This window comes from Citrus sinensis, chromosome 6 (genome assembly GCF_022201045.2).
Source record: "Citrus sinensis cultivar Valencia sweet orange chromosome 6, DVS_A1.0, whole genome shotgun sequence".
NCBI classification, from domain to species: Eukaryota; Viridiplantae; Streptophyta; class Magnoliopsida; order Sapindales; family Rutaceae; genus Citrus; species Citrus sinensis.
In genome coordinates, this window is record NC_068561.1 from 23,333,131 (window position 1) to 23,353,333 (window position 20,203).

At 34.5% G+C, this 20,203-nt stretch overlaps 5 protein-coding genes across 6 annotated transcripts; 4 read left to right on the forward strand and 1 right to left on the reverse strand.

Moving 5' to 3' along the window:
- On the forward strand, positions 1-3,398 carry LOC102613764 (ATP-dependent Clp protease proteolytic subunit 3, chloroplastic). The gene is made up of 5 exons (XM_006482099.4): positions 1-441; positions 898-1,012; positions 1,459-1,634; positions 2,594-2,689; positions 2,817-3,398. The coding sequence occupies exons 1-5, from the start codon at positions 133-135 to the stop codon at positions 3,108-3,110; spliced, it is 990 nt and encodes a 329-aa protein (XP_006482162.1). The 5' UTR covers positions 1-132; the 3' UTR covers positions 3,111-3,398.
- Positions 3,399-3,494: 96 nt separating this feature from the next.
- On the reverse strand, positions 3,495-7,074 carry LOC102614066 (suppressor protein SRP40). 2 transcript variants are annotated; one of them, XM_006482101.4, is made up of 4 exons: positions 6,776-7,074; positions 5,757-6,121; positions 5,268-5,310; positions 3,495-4,570 (listed from the first exon to the last, which is right to left on the reverse strand). In XM_006482101.4, the coding sequence occupies exons 1-4, from the start codon at positions 6,906-6,908 to the stop codon at positions 4,119-4,121; spliced, it is 993 nt and encodes a 330-aa protein (XP_006482164.1). In that variant the 5' UTR covers positions 6,909-7,074; the 3' UTR covers positions 3,495-4,118. The 2 variants fall into 2 exon arrangements, with proteins under 2 accessions (XP_006482164.1, XP_006482163.1); XM_006482100.4 differs by having other exon boundaries at positions 3,495-4,576; positions 6,776-7,071.
- A 1,796-nt stretch (positions 7,075-8,870) lies between these two features.
- On the forward strand, positions 8,871-10,984 carry LOC102614560 (uncharacterized). Its single transcript, XM_025099535.2, has 2 exons — positions 8,871-9,013; positions 10,571-10,984. Exons 1-2 carry the CDS (start codon positions 8,915-8,917, stop codon positions 10,754-10,756), a joined length of 285 nt encoding a protein of 94 aa, XP_024955303.1. The 5' UTR covers positions 8,871-8,914; the 3' UTR covers positions 10,757-10,984.
- A 1,313-nt stretch (positions 10,985-12,297) lies between these two features.
- LOC107177556 (uncharacterized) lies at positions 12,298-12,750 on the forward strand. Its single transcript, XM_015531485.1, has one exon. The coding sequence runs from the start codon at positions 12,298-12,300 to the stop codon at positions 12,748-12,750; it is 453 nt and encodes a 150-aa protein (XP_015386971.1).
- A 2,837-nt stretch (positions 12,751-15,587) lies between these two features.
- Positions 15,588-16,070, forward strand: LOC107177557 (hypothetical protein). Its single transcript, XM_015531486.1, has one exon. The coding sequence runs from the start codon at positions 15,588-15,590 to the stop codon at positions 16,068-16,070; it is 483 nt and encodes a 160-aa protein (XP_015386972.1).
- The last annotated feature ends 4,133 nt before the right edge of the window (positions 16,071-20,203 follow it).

The following is a 20,203-nucleotide window of genomic DNA, read 5'->3' on the forward strand; positions in this document are numbered from 1 at the left end:
GTCGTAGCAGTAGTACGACATCGTATAACGACAAAGCGAAAGAAAGAACACGATATTTTCGACCCTGTTTCTCGTTCTGAAATTAAACTTTCTCGAACTCAACCCACCCAGCAAACAAATCCAAATAAGAAGATGGAGATGAGTTTGACAGCATCTTCATTTTCGAAGCCACTCTTCTTCTCAAACCAATCCCTATCGAAAACCCACTTTCTCACTGCCGCTAATAACACTAACACTAGCACTACAATCAAAACGAGGAGACCCACTTGCATAAAGGCCGCGAATAGTTCACCTTCAATAGCACAGACCTTATCTACCAACTGGGATGTCTCCAATTTTGCTGTTAATAATAATACTTCATCTCCATATCTGCCCAAATTTGAGGAGCTTGACACCACTAACATGCTTCTCCGTCAGAGAATTATCTTCTTGGGATCCCAGGTTATATTTGTTGTACTTAGTTTTACTTTCACTAATGGGTTTGTTTATTGTTGTATTTGAATAGGTTTCAAATATATGAATTAGTGTGTTTATAGATTAATGTTGGATTTTTGAAGTGGGTTTTGCTTGTAATTTGTTTTATGTTCCATTTTTATCTTTTAGAGATATGAGAAGCTAGGTTCTAATTGTTTCCCCCTATATGAATGAAAGTTTTGATATTTTTTTTTTTTTGTTTTGGGTTCATTTATTACAGAAGCTGGATGCAAGTTATTCTCATTGTTTTATGAAATTTTTTGACTATGTGATTTTGATTTTGAAGATTACAAGGTGGTTTGTTAGTGCTAGACGATGTTTGTTTAATGCATAATTCGTAGTCAAAGCTGGGAAATGGTTAGGGAATTTTTTTTTTCTTTTTTCAATCCATTAATTCAGTGAGTTTCAATTCATTTTGGGCAGGTTGATGACTTGACTGCTGATTTCATCATAAGTCAGCTCTTATTTCTTGATGCCGAAGATTCTAAAAAAGATATCAGGTTGTTTATTAATTCACCTGGTGGCTCTGTTACTGCTGGTATGTCTATTGTTGTCTACTATACAATCAACTTGTTATTTTACTCTTTGTTTGTGTTGAAACTAAAGATTGTTTCTAAATTTGTGAACATATCTGTAAAGTTCCAGGCCTGTGTTGTTGCAGTTTTAGAACTTGATAATCATTCAAAATCATTCAGCTAGTCCTAATAAAGGAGAGTTCTGATGGAGAAAATGAATGGTAAATCATTTGTAAAACTATTATGGGCAGCCATTCTTTAGATTTGGTGTCAAACTTAGATGGGTGAGGTGGACTTAATTTTCCAAAATGATTCATTATGATCCAAGTAAACAGCAGTCTAGATATTGCTGAGTTTTCTTTTTCTTTTTTTTCCTTGGAAAAATAGACATTACTGGGTTGAGTTTAGTACATTGTAAAACTTCTGGTCAAGTTCTAATTCTATTTTTCTTTTTACATTCGTTGCTAAGGAATGGGAATATATGATGCAATGAAGTTATGCAAGGCTGATGTTTCAACTATTTGCTTGGGGCTTGCTGCATCTATGGGTGCATTCCTGCTAGCAGCTGGTTCAAAAGGGAAGAGATATTGCATGCCTAATGCAAGAGTAATGATCCATCAACCTCTTGGGACTGCTGGAGGCAAAGTGAGTATTTATCATCTACTTTTGTAACTGGAAATTTGAAGTTGCTAATGCACCAAAGAGACTAGAACTGAGACTACACTCCCCAACTTGAAATCAGAAGCAAGCGATAAAATTACAATTCTGTCCTCCTGGACCAGAATTATTGGGTACTTAATAGTATGATATTCGATACCTCTTGGGGTGACTAAGATGCTGAGAGGACAGAATTATTGGGTACTTAATAGTATGATATTCGATACCTCTTGGGGTGACTAAGATGCTGATACAGCAGTCATAACATGAATACTGTATTTCCTCTTTGAAAACAAATGGAGTCCTAAGGCCACCATCTATAAGCCACTCGTAGCATCTATTAGTTTCCATATGCAAATTCATATTTTAGTAGTATGATACTTAAAGAGTTTTGTCAGCCTGTCAAGTGTTATTAAATCATTAGATATTTTTTGTGTGAGGTACTTAAAGCATTTGAATAATGAATTTTTAAGTGAGCCAAGAAAATCACTTAGTAGCACCTCATCTTACAAGCTCTTATTAACTGTAGAGAGGAGATGAACAACGTATGTTCTCTTTGAGACGGGGTTCTTATGATTTTTAATTGAAGTTGAGTTTATTGCTAGTGTCCAGTGCCTTCTTCTTTCTTATATATAATCTCTTATAAACATACCCATATAGGTTGGTGTTGATTTCTTTGAGGACATAGACTTTTTTGGAATTAATTTGTCCAAAAATTGAGTGAAAATTTCAACTCTACTCATTAAAGAACGTTTAGCTCAATAATAATTGCTACTACTGAAGTTGTAACTCTAGGAGATTGATGTTATCTATATAATGTTACAGTTTATAGAAGGTTATACTTGTTTAGTGCATAATTGCGAAGGTGTTCTCATTGTTACAGATTATCTGGCATGTTTTCTGTTAGATATTTCTGTGATTGGATTCAAATTTCTATCTGATTTCAGGCAACAGATATGAGCATACGGATTAGAGAGATGTCTTACCACAAGGTTAAGCTGAACAAGATATTATCTAGAGCTACCGGAAAGCCTGTGCAGCAGGTCGGGCATTAACCTATTTTATCTTCACAATCTTTTATTTTCCAATTCTCCTTAGATGCATTTTCATTTTACCTCTTTCATTTTTCATCCCTTTCACATTTTTTGTTTTTCTTTTGACTATTTGTAGATTGAGCTGGACACTGACCGTGATAATTTCATGGATGCTTGGGAAGCAAAGGAATACGGGTTGGTAGATGCAGTCATCGATGATGGCAAGCCAGGATTAGTTGCACCTACTTCTGAAGCAATACCTCCACCAAAACCTCGTGTATGGCACATGTGGAATATTGAAGGTAGCAGGAAAGCAAAGAAAAAGTTGCCCTCAGAGCATAATCTGTTGCAGAATGGAAATATAGGAGGTCAAGGAGGTGGAGAGGACAGAGGCACTGAAGAAGAAAAGAAAGAATCTGCTCCTGTGTGAGAGTCCTTCAATCTTCCAATTTTTGTTGGCTTATATCGTCTTGTGTTGCTTACCCAACTCAGTAGTGTAAGATTCAAAATGGCTACCGATTACTGAAGATAAATTTTTGGTAGAATTGACCACATTTTATGTATTTAATTCAGAACAGTGCTCAATTGTGCATTCACAGTTGTGATTTCTTCTCGTGTTATCTGTATTTTGTGGTGAAGCGGCTTAACGAATGCTCAGCCACAATAGCATTTGGTTTTATTAATTTAATTTTGTTAAATAAAGCCAACCTCTTAATAATGCTTCTAGAAAAATTATATTTGCAATATAATATACATTTGATGGCTAGCTCACGAAAATTATGCTAATGGCTCAATGTAATCAGGGAACAAGGGATACTAACAAAACGCTTCCTGATTTAGGAACAAGATGGCTGACAATTCATTTCAATCCGAAAACATATTTTACCAGAAAAAGCCAACGTCCTTCTTTCAAATTTTCAATTTCAAAGCCTACTTAATACACAAATGATTCAAGGAGGAAAGACATAATTTGTGGACTCTGCGCCCCGGAACGTTCATCAAGCTTTTCGAATGTTAACCATCTCTACTTCACATTCTGGCTGTACACTAGTCGACGCTTAATCCCTACCACAATTAACTTTTCCAGTACATCAGCGTTGGCCAGGCCATATTTAAGGGGAAATTACACACAGCCTAGTTTAAAATAAGGCTAATGCTAAGTTACATGCATGTAACTTACAACCCTCTCACATGAATAGTGAATGGTGTGGGCCCACTCACTATTCATGTGAGAGAGTTAGGGTTGTAAGTTATATGCATGTAACTTAGGGGGATCTTAAAATAATAATACTAATACTCTAAATCTCTCCCTATATTTGGTCTGGTTATCACTGTATTCATAAATTTGTCCTAAAATCTGCTTCCACTATAACTGTTAAAACACTGTCGGCAAGACTAACATCGGGAATCACCACCTGCCCTGCAAGACTTCCATATCTCAGATAGAGTTGACTGAGTCAGCACCACTGCTTTCACTATCAGTGCTAGTACTCACACTCGCACTTTCACTTCCACTCCCACTCCCACTTTCTGTCCCAGTACTCTCACTGTCACTGCTGCTGCTGCTTGAGCTTGATTCCTCTCTCCCTTCTGCATTTACCTGAGCTCTAAGAGCTTCTGCAGCATTAGGGCCCTTATCAGGATAATCATCACTAACATCTACAGCAATTTCATCATCCATGTCCATTTGATGTGGTAAGTTGATATCAATATCAAGACCAGTGCGAGATTCCTTTTCATAAGTACTCCCTCTTGCTGCCTCACAGCTATCATCACTGTCGTCAACTATGTCAACATTTTCTTCGGGTTCAAAATTCTTAGGTTCTGGTGATGATGTTGATGGATTAGGAAGGGGTGGAAAAGACCCCCTATCCTTCCCACTTTTACTTTCTGCACCTGGGAAGGCAAAATCTTAGTCAAAGGCAAAAGCAGTGCCTAAAGCCAACATATATCTAAAAGAAATAAAAGTTAATGCAACGAAAATTCCAAATTTCACCTAAATGCAGGTAATTACATGTAATAAAAGTTTATCAAATCCTTCCTAACATTAGAATTTGCCTCGGGCATGGTATTTGTGCCATATGTATGATAAAATCGAAGTACTAGAGCATGTCCGGTTAGTGAGCAGCCACCCCCACCTGTAAGCCCAAACCAGTAATCAAACTGGATGTATTTTTTCGAAAGTAAGTTTTGCGTTAGAAAAGTCCCCATCTTTACCTTCAACATTTAATTTAAACATTGGAAATTGTTTTAAGAAGACTAAAATTGGTCTTGTTTTCATTTACTCCTAAGGGGCACAAATAGACGTATTTCTGATGCACAAATCAGAACATGAAGGATGGAGATCCCGAACTTTGAAGCAGAATCCTGATGCAATAAGCATGCAGATAGAGTGAACAAGTAGGCTCAAAAAACCGTAAACAGAATTGGTATGAAAGAAGAAAGTCAGAAGAACCCACATTGATCTCATCTAATAGTACTCGATCAGTATGTCCTGATAGGCAGAACTTAAGCTAATATTGGAATTTAACTGAAAAATAAAAAATAAAAAATAAAAGAAAGAAAGAAAGAGAAGGAGGAACCATACCAGAGTTTCCTGAGTTTCCAATGTCAATCTGTTCCACCTGAACCTGCAGAATTGCGTAAAAGAAAGCGGATCGATTGAGAATTCAAAATAGATGCCAAAATTGAAATGCTGTCAGAGATCCATTAGCATCATAAATGACAAAATATATATGTTATGTTTATGCTTGGGCAAAAGCAATGTGAAAATACAATGAAGGTCAATCACCAACAAAGTCGGTTAGATCTGACTTCATTGCGTGCTACATGCACCTAGAAAATAACGACACCTGATGCAGTAAGCACATAAAACTGTCCAACCATCACAAGAGTGATTCCATTAAAAGTATATAATTAAACAGACACAATTCATGCGTGTGCATTACTAAGTTGATAGTGTAGCTGATACTAATCAAAAGCATTAGTAATCTCCAATGACAGATCAGGAACTACATGTTCTTCAATCTGCTTATTACTGTATTCTCGCAAAAGATATGAAAATCTGTACACTTACCGCTTCATGAACAGTGCCTGTGTTTGAAGGCTGAGGTTTGGATCCTTTACCAACTGGTGTGGAATAAGATTCCGCTACAGGTACAACAGAGGTAGTAATGGTTGATGCAGCTGTAGCCGCAGGCTCACCAGGTAGCCGAACATGCCTCAGACGCTTTACTGCTCGGTGCAACCGCTCCAACCGAAATGTCTCACCGTCAAAAAATAGAACTGCATCGTTATCCCTATAATCTTCACTAACACCTTCAAAGATCACCTTGGGTTTTCCATGTTGGTTGTTCTGATATTCTACAGTAACCCGATTATCCCTGTTCTTGTGCAGCAATCCAGGTTGGTTATTATCAATCGAAGCCGGCTTGAATTCATCTACACAGAAAGGGAAAGAGACAGCAAGCGTATCAACACCGTCTAACATACAAAACAAGCACAATTTGGGACCATCTGGTCATTGACAAACCCAACCAAATGAACAATGCGCATGATTCTTTTGTTTCCTTAAAAGTTAACTTCATAATTTCAACGTAAAAAAAAAAAAAAGAGAGAGAGAGAGAGACATAAATCCCTTCTTAATTCTTATGCGTACCCTGGGCAAAAACCAAATGCACTTCATCTTCTATATGATTCAAGTTTCTTCTTCTTGTCCTGGACTATCTAAAAAAAATTAAAAAGTGTATCCGCTTTTTTTCTTCAAAGTTTTTTCCTTCTGTAACTATCGCATACTTGTGATTCAAACCCCTTCAAAATCTAGAGTGAGCGGGAGCATTCTAACAGAAAACTCTTGTACCGCCCAAGAAGTTTTACAAGTTGAACCATGATAAATTCTTCAATGTTCCTCAGTTTACTTATATTATAAGAGAAATAAAACAAATGATTAGCAGACTATGTTGGTATGTTGCCACCTGAATTCAATCTAGAATTCTAACAGAATTTACACACAGAACTCAAATTTTCTCAGTTTTATTGAATATTCCCATTAAACAAACAGAACCCAGAAAATATTTGACAGAGATAAGTACTTACATCGTAAAGTGCAGAACTTGGGAGAGTGATGACTTTGTTGGTGGTGATTGTCATTAAAAGATGGGCCCAGCTTTATGTTGTACCACTGGCCGGGTTCAGGAGCCGTGCTTGGCTCTTCGCTGTTGTTCGCCATTCTCGTATGTGAGTCTTATAATTCATCAGATTTTGGTCGTTTCAAGCATATAATCGAATCCTCAAGCTCGAGGGTTTGCTTTTGTTTTGTGTGGTTACTTGCAGAGAAGTCCAGAGAGCAATGTGGATAAAGGGTAGATTTGTCTTTTCTCGCTGCACTACGGGTCGTTAATTCGTTGCATTTCATAGCGGGTGAAGTTGAAACTGGTTTTTCTAATAAAATAATAATAACTAACAAGTAACAACCATTGAAATAAGGGATCCTGAATACAAATATCTCATTAGAATTTAAAAATAAATTTAAAAAATTACGCTTAAAATTAATTATATAATAATTAAATTACAATCTATAAATATTAATATATTTGCAACGATTATTTTATTTTATTTTATCACAATGTAACCTTTAGATCAATAAATTGTTAGGTTATGCTTGGATAGCTTTTCACGGTGCAATTGGAATTTTTTTTTTTTTTTTGGGTTTTAAATTAAGAAAATATAGCTTTCATAGATTAAATCAGAAAAGAGCAACATAATTTGGGGTGTGATTGTTTCCACCCATACGACAGGGTTTTCAAACTGTAAAGCTGTCTTAGTTAAAAGAGTGCTATCTTGAATTGCCGAAATGGTGGATTTCTGTCTTGCTGCCTTTCTTATTCAAAATTAGATCAACCGTCTCCTTTGAATGTGTTTCGATGATCAATGGAGAGTGACTTGCAGCAGACTGAGCAATCTGGATCCCCAATTTTACAGCTTCAGCTACCATCAATGCAACACTATCTTGGAAACAACTCCCTTTGAACTAAATCAATCTGCTGTAGTAATCTTGCCACCTGGGTCTGAAATTGCAAACAACTCCCGAACCTGCCACCTGATCCTTATATCTTTTTAGCTGTATCACATTAACTTTGAGCCATCCATGAGGGGGAGAATTCCAAGTCTGATTCTTGTACAGAGTGCCCGATACTTTTGATTCTTCTATATGATTCCAGAAATACTTACAGCTCTTGCCACTGATAGTTGTGAATCTTCTTTCTTTCCCTCATAGATGAGAAGATTCCTAGGGTTCCAGATGGCTCAACACAAAACGACTATTAGCTCCAGTGCTTTTTTACTTCTTTTTCTAAGCATTTCTTGCAAAGCACTCAGCATATCTTGGTGATCAAGCAGCTTTACTTCATCAGCAAAGATTGTATTCTTCCAAACTTCTCGAGCACATTTCAGCCCACATCTGTGGCAAAGGATAAAACCTTCCTTTTCCAAAGATTTTGAACTGTAGGTTCTAGCTGCAAATATATTTGTGAGAATAAAAATATATACTGTGTTATCATATATGCTATGTTATATATTTATGAGAATTTTCTTGTAAAGCACTCAACATATCTTAGTGTTATAACACAACCTATATTTTTACTCTCATAAATATTGAAAAAAAAAAATTATTTCACTTAGAAAACTTAACCACAGTGGAAGATATGGCTATCATTATTCAACTCTAAAATTATAAAAGAAAATAAAGTCTTCACATATATTACTACTCAAACTCATACTTCCAAAATTTTTAAGGGCACGGGTTATAAATAAGTAAAGAGTAATTATACACAAAGAGACTAAAACCTTCATTTGGATGCTAAAAATAAATAAATATAAGTGATTCATCCTGCCGATTCCTAATTTATATGAAAAAGTAATTTCTTTGAGAAAACTAATTATAAAAGTTACAAACTTCTTATGAATTAGGCACCGCAGGAACCGACCGGACTGGGCCGGACCGGGGCCGCGCATAATGGAAGTTTGGTATCTCCGGTCAGCAGAATTCCAGTTTTTCGTCCTGTATTCAAAAGCGAAGTGAGGCCATGTCTCTCACGATTCCCCGTAATTTTCTGGCCTCCTTTCCTTCACTCCATAGAATTTCACCAACCTCCTCTCAAACTCGTCTGAGACCAGTTACAATATTCAAATGTTCACCAAAGCTCACTCCAATTCAATGCTCAGCGTCAGCGAACAATGGCAGCAGCCTCAGAACTTGCAAGAACTGCAAAACCCAGTACGACCCTTTGCTTAATCACCCTAGAGCTTGCAGATTCCACACTGCTCATTTTGGAGGTAACCCAATTCATTCCTCATTGTCCTTGTCTCAAAATTATGAGCCATTTTGTCTTTATTGTTAAACTTAATCATGTTTGATTAATACTTACGGACTTATATGTTTTAACTATGCTTTCTTTCTAATGTTCTTGCTGGATGTTAAAATAAGAAAAGACTATTAATTTGAAGAAAAGGTTGTTATTTTGTTATCAAGCTTTGATAAAGAGAAGGGTTTCAAAATGTAGGTCTGACTATGGAGGATCGTATATTCATAAATGAATTAATAATCTGTTGTTGTGTTATTGAAATAATAATCCGGTGGTGTTGTTCGAGAGTTCTGGATTTTATTTGTGTATGTTTGTTACTATGATAGGTTGTAAGTTTTCTTGCAGAAGAACCATCGAAAGTAAAATTGGTATCAAGCTTTAATTGAACCCAAAATCGAAAATATATGAAAGTACATCATTAAAGTTCATAAAGCTCCCACAGTATGTTATCCGTATTTTAGGAAAATGGAGGAAATTCTGTATGGCTGTACGACACTTTATGGAGGAAATTTCGTATGGCTGTCACAAAGTGTCGGATGCAAGATGGATAAAAGCAATAAAGTCTCAAGTGTCTGATATGCAAAATTTTTATTATATTTACCCGAATATTGTAGGTATGAGGTCAAAGTACCTTTAATTTTCTCATCAGGAGATGACCTAGAGAAGATAGGGAGATGGGGAGAACTGAGGAGTGTGAAGTAGAGGACATAACTGCACTGGGAACACATTCATGTATCTTGACATTGAGGGTGGTTTCTTCATCTGAACATACTTGTAACTTCTAACTAAGTAGAATCTACTAAATTGTCTAACAAAGAAAAGAGTCTACTAAGGTAGTCCACTGTCCACCGTAATTTTTAATGAAGGGGACTCACTCTAATGAACTACAATAGTTTGCAGAGATTTTATCTGTAGGGAAAGAGAAAATAAAAAGTTCTTGATTTTATCTGTAGGGAAAGAGAAAATAAAAAGTTCTTGATTTACATATAAGAGGACTCGTGAGTCTATGGAATTGTTTCTGTAACTCAAGGCTTTGGCTGAGATCTAATGTGGTTTACAACTGCATTTTTTCTACATGTGAAGTAGCCCTTAAAATTGAACCCAAACTCAAGTATGTTTCATAGAAACAAGATATAGTTATTCATTATATCTACACTCTGGGAGTATGAAAAAATCTTCTAGCAATTCATTGTTGACATTTTGGGTTTACACACATCTTTTCCTCATTTGATAAGAAGACTAAAAGATAGCCGCCCTCACTGTTACCGAACCATCAAAGTTACGTCAGCAGGGGGCTACCAAAGCTTTTTGGTTGCTTCAAGGATCCTTTGCAAATCTATGGCAGAGTAGATTTTGCAAGGCCCTTGCTGAAAATGCCTACTATTGCAGAACTGAAGGTGTTAAATGCATGGGTTTCTAAACTCCCCATGTCACGGTGCCTGTAGAAAGTTTCAGTAGCTTGGGTATCTTGATGCTTTATTCCATATGCTATTTTTCTCACATTACTTTCTGAAGCCAAATTTTATAGGTATTTACTTTGTTAAACTCCATTCCCTCAGGAGAAACAAAGAGGAAGTTTGAGAGTGTCTACACAGGAGGCACCATGGATACTCCCGACTCTGGCGAGGTTTTCCAATACTGGCATTGTTGTGGGTCTGAAGACCCCTTTGACCCTGGATGTACTGCTGCTCCTCATTCCTCATATGATGATTGATTCAGTTGAAAATGTTCCACAAATGATGCACAGTTAATTTCAACTAAGGCTCTTGATTGTTTCCTTAGTATATATTTGTTCCTCATATGTAGACGGGCAAGTATATATCTTTTTCCAATTTCCCAATGTAATTTTCAATAAGCCACTCATGTCATGCCACTAAATATGATATTCTTAATATTACATAATCTTCAAAATCTACTAAATGTTACATGTGCTTCACTCCCAGATTTCTGATTCAATGCCTAAGACGGCATTAACTGCTACTAAATTTTAGATCCCGATCTAATGCTAGTGTATGTGTTCAACACATCTTTGGTTGTTATGATGTATGTCTATCTCATAAAATGCTTTTAATAGAAATCCTAATGCTTTGCAAATCATAGTGGAAATCAATCTATGAAGAATGCATTGCTTGCTGCTGCATATTTCAGAATCTACTCTTCTGAATACACTTATTACCCTTAACTCTAGTTCTCTTTGCTGTCTTTTGTCCAATCCAACTTCAAAAAAAATTATTTCCTTATTTTTCCAGATTACAATGTCCTGGATTGGCTTGTAAAGTCATTCCAAGGTTGGATAAATTGTAAAGAGAATTAGCATATTTGTCACTAATTGCGTCCCCAGAAATCATCATTTATCCTGGACTTTTAATCTCTAACAGGATTTCAAATTTATTAATCGTGATACTTTCTTGTATTACATATTTGTTTATAGGTAATTTTCAAGGTCAGTTTTAGATTATTTCTCATGAATTAATTGTCTTTAAATCGTCCTCTTATTTTTTTAAATCTGAATTTACTTCTCATTTTTGTTAAGAAAATAAAAAAAAAATTCATCAATCTATTCCCACTTTTTTCTTATTTTTTGAAAAAAAAAAGAATAATTAAGATTTTCCGAAATGTGGGAGTAATTTGAATATAATCAATTATTGGAAGGGACTAATCTAAAGTTTACCTAATTTTCAATTACGCATTGCCAGCCATCACTTCTTTGCTCTTTCGTGAGGAAGAACATTGTCAAATCGTGTTAACTCACCATGTGAAGAGAGCTTACGCATCACATGCATTGTATGATGCCTTGTGCCAGACCCCATGATATTACGGCAGTCATGCTCTGGACATTGTTAAATCATTAATCCAATATTAAAATCCTCATCTTTGTTTATTTTTCTTTCTGTTCTCAAGCTGAAGCCACCAATAAAATACTTTATTGGGTTCTCTGACAAGCACAAACTACAAAGCAAATATCGTTGAGTAATCAATCAATCAACACCGACCTTAACGGCTAGCCAGTTTCCCAAGCTACCTTAGAAGCTGACCTATGGAATCTTCGATTTAAATCAAGCAATATTTTATAAGAAACGCGGAAACGGGACACGTGTCAACAACCCACTACGGCACTAACGATTTTAGCATAACCTTAGATCTTGACATTCGCATCTATAAATGCACTGCGAAAATCATTAACTCACCACATCCATCTTTCCCATTCAATCAAACCATTCACAAATTCAACACAAAACTCTCAGCAAATAAGCAATGGAAGCAACATCTCTTAGGTCTTCGCTCGTTTTTGATTCTCTGTTTTCCTCCAAATCACCGAAAAGGAATTTTGTTACTGTAAGAAGGGCCGGCGCCATAGCTTCTGCGGCTGGAAGAGACTCATGCCATTGGAATTACAGAGGCCAGCTTGTTGATGAAAGCATGATCGTGTTGCGAAAACGGATTCATGAAATGAAAGTGATGGAGCGAAACTATGAGCCTCCGGCAGAGTGGATGGAGTGGGAGAAGCAATATTATACATGCTATGATGAGTTCATATGTAAATTTGTCGGCTTTTTGCAGACACAGTTGATGAACTCAAGGCCAAGCTTTGCTCTTGGGATGCTATCAGTGGTTGCAATGAGTGTGCCGGCGTCGACATTCATGGTGATTCTCCGGCTGTTAGAGGTGGCTAATGGAGTTCTGTCCGCAATTCATCTTGTTAATTAGTTGAGTTTGGTCAGAAAATTAGGAATCTCTTGTTTGTAAATACAGAAACGTGGCTGAATATGTCATTTGTATTTTGTATACGTATGTTCCATCACCATCGTCTCATCTTTTAAAAACAGATGATGAGATTCTTTGATTTAATTTTAATTGAATCCCTTTTTTGTTAATATTATTTTGTTATTGTCATTTATTGTGAGAAATCCCATTTTGCACTGTGATAAGATAGAATTTGAATCAAATACTGAGTTGAGCTTTATTTACTGAACTTAGGTTTACTTAAAATTAAATTACATGTTATTTTTTACTCAATAACTACTAATCATAATATTAATAATCTCCTCTCAAGTCCTACAACTTGATCTCAATCCCATACGGTATTATAAATATCAAGTCAAACTCCGATAATTTTAATTTTGATTTTCAATTAAGCGATCATTAATCATTGGAGTGAAAGGCCAACTTATTATATAGTCTAATAAATATGATATGAATTTTTTTTTTTCTAACATATTGTCGCAGATTATGAATTTTAAGTTTTGATAGATAATAGAGAACACGTACCAGTTGTGCCCGTCCCGTTCAAATAATCAAATTAAAGTGTGGATGATTGATTGGAGGGCTTGTTTGTGACACTCATTTTAATTGTTTCATGATGCCTCTTAAATCTCAAGCAAACTCAATGAAGCTGGTCCAACTTTTATTTCACTGTGGCCTGTTGTTAAGCAATTCAAATGGATCAATTCTGGCCCGCCCAGATCTCTCAGCCGTATACAAGCTCTCCACGTAAAGACTTTTCCCTCCGTAATTTCCCGAATTCATCCACCTCACCTGTGAAGAGTAATTAGGAAAGTTACTGATACATTAGATTTCTTTGTATATTTTTTGAATTACATAGACTGTGATCAATCGATCTTTACAATTGAGAGCTTATTGAAATTTCCGAGCCCAATTATGTGATATCATAATCTGAATACGCGAACTGATAATGAACCAACCCTACATGAGAAGACTGAGCCCTGCGTAATTTCTTAACCGCGCAACTTTGTGATAATGCATGGGAGCTTTCAATTATTGAGGCGTGAAGATTCAATGTACCTTCAACAATTTTCTCGAACGAATGTTTAGAGTCAAATAGATAATCATTAATTTTGATAGATCTATTTTCACACCAACATCAACACTACAAGTGTGGACATTCTCTGTAAATTTCACTATTTTTGATAAGAATATTTCATTCTCATTCTGCGGCCGAGCCTGTTTGCCTGTAACCTATGGACACGTCAACACCAAATCTTAGATAGATTACTGAAAATGACAAAGAATTTAACTAGAAAAATCAATATAAGTGGCTATATCTATGTATCTATTTGTCTTTTACATACGACGGAATCAAAACATTTTAATATGTTATCGAATTTTGTTTTCAGTAACAGCCATGGCGGTGAATACAAAACAACAAAAAAAAAAAAACTCCTCATGAAATGAAGGTTCTAATAAGAACAAGTCTATTCTTAAAAAACACGTTTATATTAACAAAATTTTAATACGAAGAACTAAGATGACAATCAATTAGTTTTCAAGATTTCATAATTAAGCACGTACGTCGGTAAAATCTAAAAGTTAAAAAAAATAAAATGACAAAGATATCCATTTTGTTTTGAATTTATGCAAAGAACTACTCGACATAATTTCAAAAAGCATATATAGAACATATAAAATTATTATATATGTAAATTTTTTTTTGTTAATACAAAAATGCCTATTCTTGGCATATATGTGGTCAATTGATGAGCCAGTGTGGTACCAGTCTTCTTTAAAATTGAACTTTCTTCAAGGCCACCTCCATCCCCGTCGCTATCAATTCTCCTGTTCTTTTCACGTTCCCTATCAGCATCTTGTTTCTTTTCTTCGAAGTTGTGTATGTACAAATAATTGTAAGTTAATTAAAAAAAAACAAAAACAAAATTAGTTGATTTGAGTTTCCTTTTCAGAAATTTCGTTTGCAAGGCATTTGCTACACTCAGCCGTCCACGTTTCCTTGGAAATCATGTCACTTGAAAAGAATATATCTGAAAATGCCACATGACGTGGCCTATCTATCGACACGGTTTTCCCATAACTGCAACCTTCTCCGCTAAGGCATAATGTTGTGATATAATAACATCCAAATCCTTCAACTTTTAAATGTGTCTCAACTACGACCACAATTTGTCTATTTCCATTGATTGATCCCAAAGATGCTGCCTAAATTACTACAATACCCTCATGCGTTAAATTTTATGTAGTTTTTACGTTTCGATAATGATAGTCCGTCCAAAATTTATCCTAACTAATGCATCGATCCAAATTCAGGTGTCGTGATGTAGCATCCATTGAATAGACATTGATGATGTGCAATTTCAAATGAACAAATTATTTCATTTGTTGTGATGTAATTTTTGAGATGATTATCATTATTCTATAAATTCTGATGGTCCAAAATAAAATAAAAATATTATTGAAATAATGATAGCCATATATTAGTACTCTTACTGATCGTGATGAATTTTTTGGGACGTATAACCTTAATAACACCGTAAGGGTAATTTGGTCATTTGAGTACGCCTCCTCGGAGACCTATTTGACACAAATACAAAAAATCTATTTTAACTTGAAAAAACGAAAAATATAGGGGAGTTGGATGTTATTATCCTATTCTGCAATCTGTCACGCAACCTCGGATATCCCTATAAATATCGCAACCACCTGTCTAATGATTATTTAACAAAAAATATCCCTTATATCGTTGTTACACATATAATTATTTCTTGAGCTGGCTCCTAACTAAATCTTCAACAATGCAAGCAATCAGTTTCTTCTACTCCTCCGCCACGCTTCCTCGCCGCCCGGAAGCACTCTTCTCCCCGCTGCCGCCGCCACGTGGCAAGAAACCCTACATCCTGGCCATGGCTGCAAGCAGCAATAGGGGCTCATCTTCATCAAATTCCAACTATAAGGGACGACATTTCGGAGGCAGGCTTGTGGACGAGAACATGATCGTGCTGCGAATGCGCATTCGAGAGACCAAATTGTCGGAAGCAAGTGATGAGCAGCTGCCTGCACATTGGATGGAGTGGGAACAAAAATACTACCCAGATTATATTCAGGATGTTTTAGAAGCTGTGGGATTGTTGCAGAATTATTTGATGCATTTGAGGCCAAGTTCAGCGTTAGGGATTATAGCACTTGTTACATTGGCCGTGCTTATTTCTTCTGGGGTTGCTTTGGTTCAAGCTGTACATATAGCTCAGATGATCATTTCTACCTTTCATTCGGGCTGATTTTCTTTGTTATTAATTTGTATTAGTAGTAAGTTTTGAGGAAAAAAAGAAAAAAAAAATTAGCAATAGAGGCGGTGGTCCATCTCTTTAAGCTTGTTCTGTGTATATATATGATTAATGTCGGAGATTATTTCTTGTTTTTTAAATGATATTTCTCTACAAAATTAAGTGAATAAATAAACCCCTTTTTTTTTAAAAAAAAAAAGTGTTGCTTTCCCTTCTTTTGAAATTGGTTTAAAAAAACTGGTGTTATTCATTATTTTATTTTATTTTTTTATTTGCAGGACAAGAATATATTTAAAGAAGGAATGATATTGAGCCACCACAAGAAGATACTATTAAGATAGAAACATCAATACTATAGCATAAACAGTATTGTTATGTTGTGTGTTACTGTGATATTGTATTATGAACAAATAATATGAATCTTTGTAATTTCTATCGAGTCCAACTATGGTGCAACTGTAGTATCATGTCACAGTTGCACCCAACTATTAAATCCAGTTATGGTAACAACTGTGGACTGGATCCACTGGTTGGATGCAGTTGTGGTATTTGCATCATAATTTTGCTCTTTCCATCTTGATGGTATCTTTTTGGTGTTTAAATATCAATAGTTACATTAAAGAGACTAAAAGCAGCCCATATGATTAATTACTCTTACATCATTTAAAATCTTTTTGCTTACTAGAAAGTTAAGCAAAGATTGAGGATGGAAATCTTTTAAAAGTATAAAATTACAGCGTGAGATGATTTAGTTATATCTACTTTTCCAAAATCATTAGTTATTTTCAAAATAAGTATAAGTGCGGCAATATTAATTGTTGTAATCAATTATAAAATGACGTGATATATAAGTCCGTCTCACCAAAAATTTCAGTATAGTAAGAACGTAAATCAATTACAAGTTGAATTAATTTATTACTCAATATGAACATGTCAATTTGTATGCCTAATACGTTTTATGTCAAATGTGCATTTGACAATATTTGGTTATGATAGAGCCGTTAATCACGTGATAGATCTATTTAGCCTAAAATTTTCTCGATTTTATGACCTTTAATCTAAGAAGAAAGTAAATTAATTTACTGTTTGACCCAAACTTTGTCAAGTCCCTAAAACCTATAAAGTATGACTTAAAATCAGTTGGTGTGCTGACTTCCCCTTGATTTAAGGGTTAGTTCTAGGATTACAAGTCTCATTATAGATATACAAGCTAAAATATGTCTATGAAAACAAACATGAAGTCGAGATATTTGATTAATACATATATCTATATTGACATACAAACATGTATTATAGCAGTAAATTAAAAAAATAAAAAATAAAAAATGTAGTAACGGGAGGTGGCGGTCCATATCTTTAAATTCTTATTCCGTGTATATGTGAGTAATGTTGATTTAGGGGAAACGTCGGAGACTATTTCTTGTTTTGAATGATATTTCTCTATAAAATTAAGTGAATAAGCAAACTTTTTTTTTTTTATCTTTTTTGTTCGAATAGTGTTGTTTTCCCTCATTTTGAAGTGGGTTGAAGAAAACTTGGATTGTTAATTATTTTTATTATTTATTTGCAGGATAAGAACATATTGAAGTTGTCTAAAGCAACCCAAAATGATTAGTTACTATAACATTGTTTAAAATCAATTTGCTTACTAGAAAGGTAAGCAAAGATTGGGGATAGAAAGTTTGTAATAAGAGTAATTAAGGCGTAAGATGATTTTTGTATATTCTACTTTGCTAAAATTATTGGTTTTTTTTTTTAAATAAGTAAATATTTATTGTGAAATGACATGATGTCTCACCTAAAACCTTTGAAATAGTAAGAAAGTAAATCAATCGTAATCTACATTAATATATGGTTAAACACGGATTTGTCAACTATTCATGTGTAAAACATTATTTGTCAAATATATGTTTGACAATATTTGGTTTTATTAAACTCGTTAATCACGTGATAGATCGATCTAACCTAAAATTTTCTTAATCTTATAATCTTTAAAGTAAAAAAAAAAGTAAATTAATTTATAGCTCAACCCGAACTTAATTGTCAAATGCCTAAAACCTATAACGTACGACTTAAAATCAGTTTTTGTGTTGATTCTCCCTTAATTTCAAGGATTAAAATTTTAGGGTTACAAGTCTCAACGTGGATACATATGCAAGCTAAAACATATCTAGTAATGAATCTCAATTGAAAGCTTGTTAATCTCGACTGTTCATGAAAATTGGACTCATTATAAAACGCCTCTTGTCGTTTTTAAGTTAAATATCAAGAGGTGAAATTGAAAAGCCTTTGATTAGCTTAATTCGCGTCCTTAATTGTCGCCATATATACATACATAACATAATTATATTCAATGAAATCTGACATAAAGCTTGTTAATTTGGACCGTCTGTGAAAGTTGGATTCGTTAAAATGCCTCCTCTTGTGGTTGGAGGGTAAATGTCAAAAAGCAGATCAATTCTGCATCAAAATTGCTTTTTCCCTAAATTGAAAGATACATATGAGAGAACCATATACGTCCAAAAACGGACAACGTACGTCATTGAAAATTTAACAAGTTTTTTTTTTTTTTTGGGTACATTTACCATCTTTAAATCAAGATAAGCACTCAACACTCTGTGGATCTTTTTCACATTATCATCAACAATATTAAAAATTAATTTTGACATTTTCCCGTAAAATTACTATTCTTTTGGCTGAGTATCTTATCAACACTGAATCTTTTAATTTGATATTACCACACAGAATTAACGATGAGTAATGGACTCGAAAACTAATTCTATTTAATTGTCTCTTTTACAAGCTACTGAATCAAAACATTAAACTATGTACTGGTTCTCGAAACTGTTGTCTGTGTCAAGTCAACAAATATGTCTTCGCGGGTTAAGAAAAACATACATATAAGCTCATGATAAAGTTAATAAACAAAAAGGAGAAGGTTCTAATTTAATCAGACCTAGTCGATTCTAAAAATAAAATAAAATAAAATCACTCGCAAGTCATTCATATTTACTATAGTTTATACAAGAAGTGTTGAAGATTGAAACTATAAACTTATTATATCACCTAATTAACTACTCATTTAAAAAAAAAAAAAAAGAACATGTAAATGATTAATCGTAGGTCGTAATCTCTGCATGCCTATGAATTGAAGCTAAAACCCACAACACGTTGGTTCTTTTTTCTTTTTTCTTTTTTTTTTTTGGTGGTTGTTTTTTAATGGTTTAAATGAAATGAAAAGTCTCATTCACTGAATACCGAACACATTCACAATCAAGCTGAGTCATGCCCATAATCAGAGAGCACGTAGCACGTAAAACGGGGGCTTCTTTTTTTTTTTTTTTTCTTTTTGGTTCACATCTTGCGCAAACGGGACAAAAAGATTAAGCCGCTACCTTATTTTGGATCAATAAAAGTTTCAGGCTGTCATCTAAAGCAAATCTAATTATATTCTTCATTTAATTTTAAATCAATGATATTTCTTCCTCAGAAACAAGCTATTTTTGGGTATTCTAATGTTAATATATTGCTTCCGGTGCGGTTCATCAAAAAATCTGTCTTAAAAACCAATATTAATTTCTGAAGAATTATAATTAAGAAACTTTCTTGATCAAAGTACAAAGTCAACAAAAAAAAAAATGATTTGTGATCTGATTTTGATCAAATTATCAAAAGAATAATAATATACATACATTCATGTATTTTAGTGTCAATGCGCGTACTATTGTTGTCGGTACATCTGCACCTATCGTTTTCAACTACAATTCGATTGTTCTTCTCTTAGTATATTCGTAAAAGAACTTAAATTAAGGAAAAAAAAAAAGTTGGGAGCTCGCTAAGGAACCCCACAATCAAGCTAATTAATTAATGTTAATTAATCTGTTTGTGTTTCTTTAACAAGAATCTGTCTCGATCACAAACAACTATTAGCACGCGGCTTGCCCGCATAATAAATAATTAATAATGTCACCGGTCACGTCTACTCGGTTTTGTTTTCTTTTGTTTCTATTAATTAATGTTTTTTTTTAGACTGATTAATCATCAGATTACTGCATTACACAGATATTTACAACAACTGCTTATTGTAGCAGAGGTATTACACTGATATTTACAATCAGATATACATG

Excerpts from the sequence above, each read along its gene's own strand:
- LOC102613764 (XM_006482099.4), top strand. The coding sequence starts at position 133 with ATGGAGATGAGTTTGACAGCATCTTCATTTTCGAAGCCACTCTTCTTC. Across the intron at positions 1,013-1,458 it reads TGGTGGCTCTGTTACTGCTG|GAATGGGAATATATGATGCA; the intron begins GTATGTCTATTG and ends TTCGTTGCTAAG. Across the intron at positions 2,690-2,816 it reads CCGGAAAGCCTGTGCAGCAG|ATTGAGCTGGACACTGACCG; the intron begins GTCGGGCATTAA and ends GACTATTTGTAG.
- LOC102614066 (XM_006482100.4), bottom strand. The coding sequence starts at position 6,908 with ATGGCGAACAACAGCGAAGAGCCAAGCACGGCTCCTGAACCCGGCCAG. Across the intron at positions 5,311-5,756 it reads CAGGCACTGTTCATGAAGCG|GTTCAGGTGGAACAGATTGA; the intron begins GTAAGTGTACAG and ends GCAATTCTGCAG. Across the intron at positions 4,577-5,267 it reads TGGAAACTCAGGAAACTCTG|GTGCAGAAAGTAAAAGTGGG; the intron begins GTATGGTTCCTC and ends TTGCCTTCCCAG.
- LOC102614560 (XM_025099535.2), top strand. The coding sequence starts at position 8,915 with ATGGCAGCAGCCTCAGAACTTGCAAGAACTGCAAAACCCAGTACGACC. Across the intron at positions 9,014-10,570 it reads CCACACTGCTCATTTTGGAG|GTATTTACTTTGTTAAACTC; the intron begins GTAACCCAATTC and ends CAAATTTTATAG.
- LOC107177556 (XM_015531485.1), top strand. The coding sequence starts at position 12,298 with ATGGAAGCAACATCTCTTAGGTCTTCGCTCGTTTTTGATTCTCTGTTT.
- LOC107177557 (XM_015531486.1), top strand. The coding sequence starts at position 15,588 with ATGCAAGCAATCAGTTTCTTCTACTCCTCCGCCACGCTTCCTCGCCGC.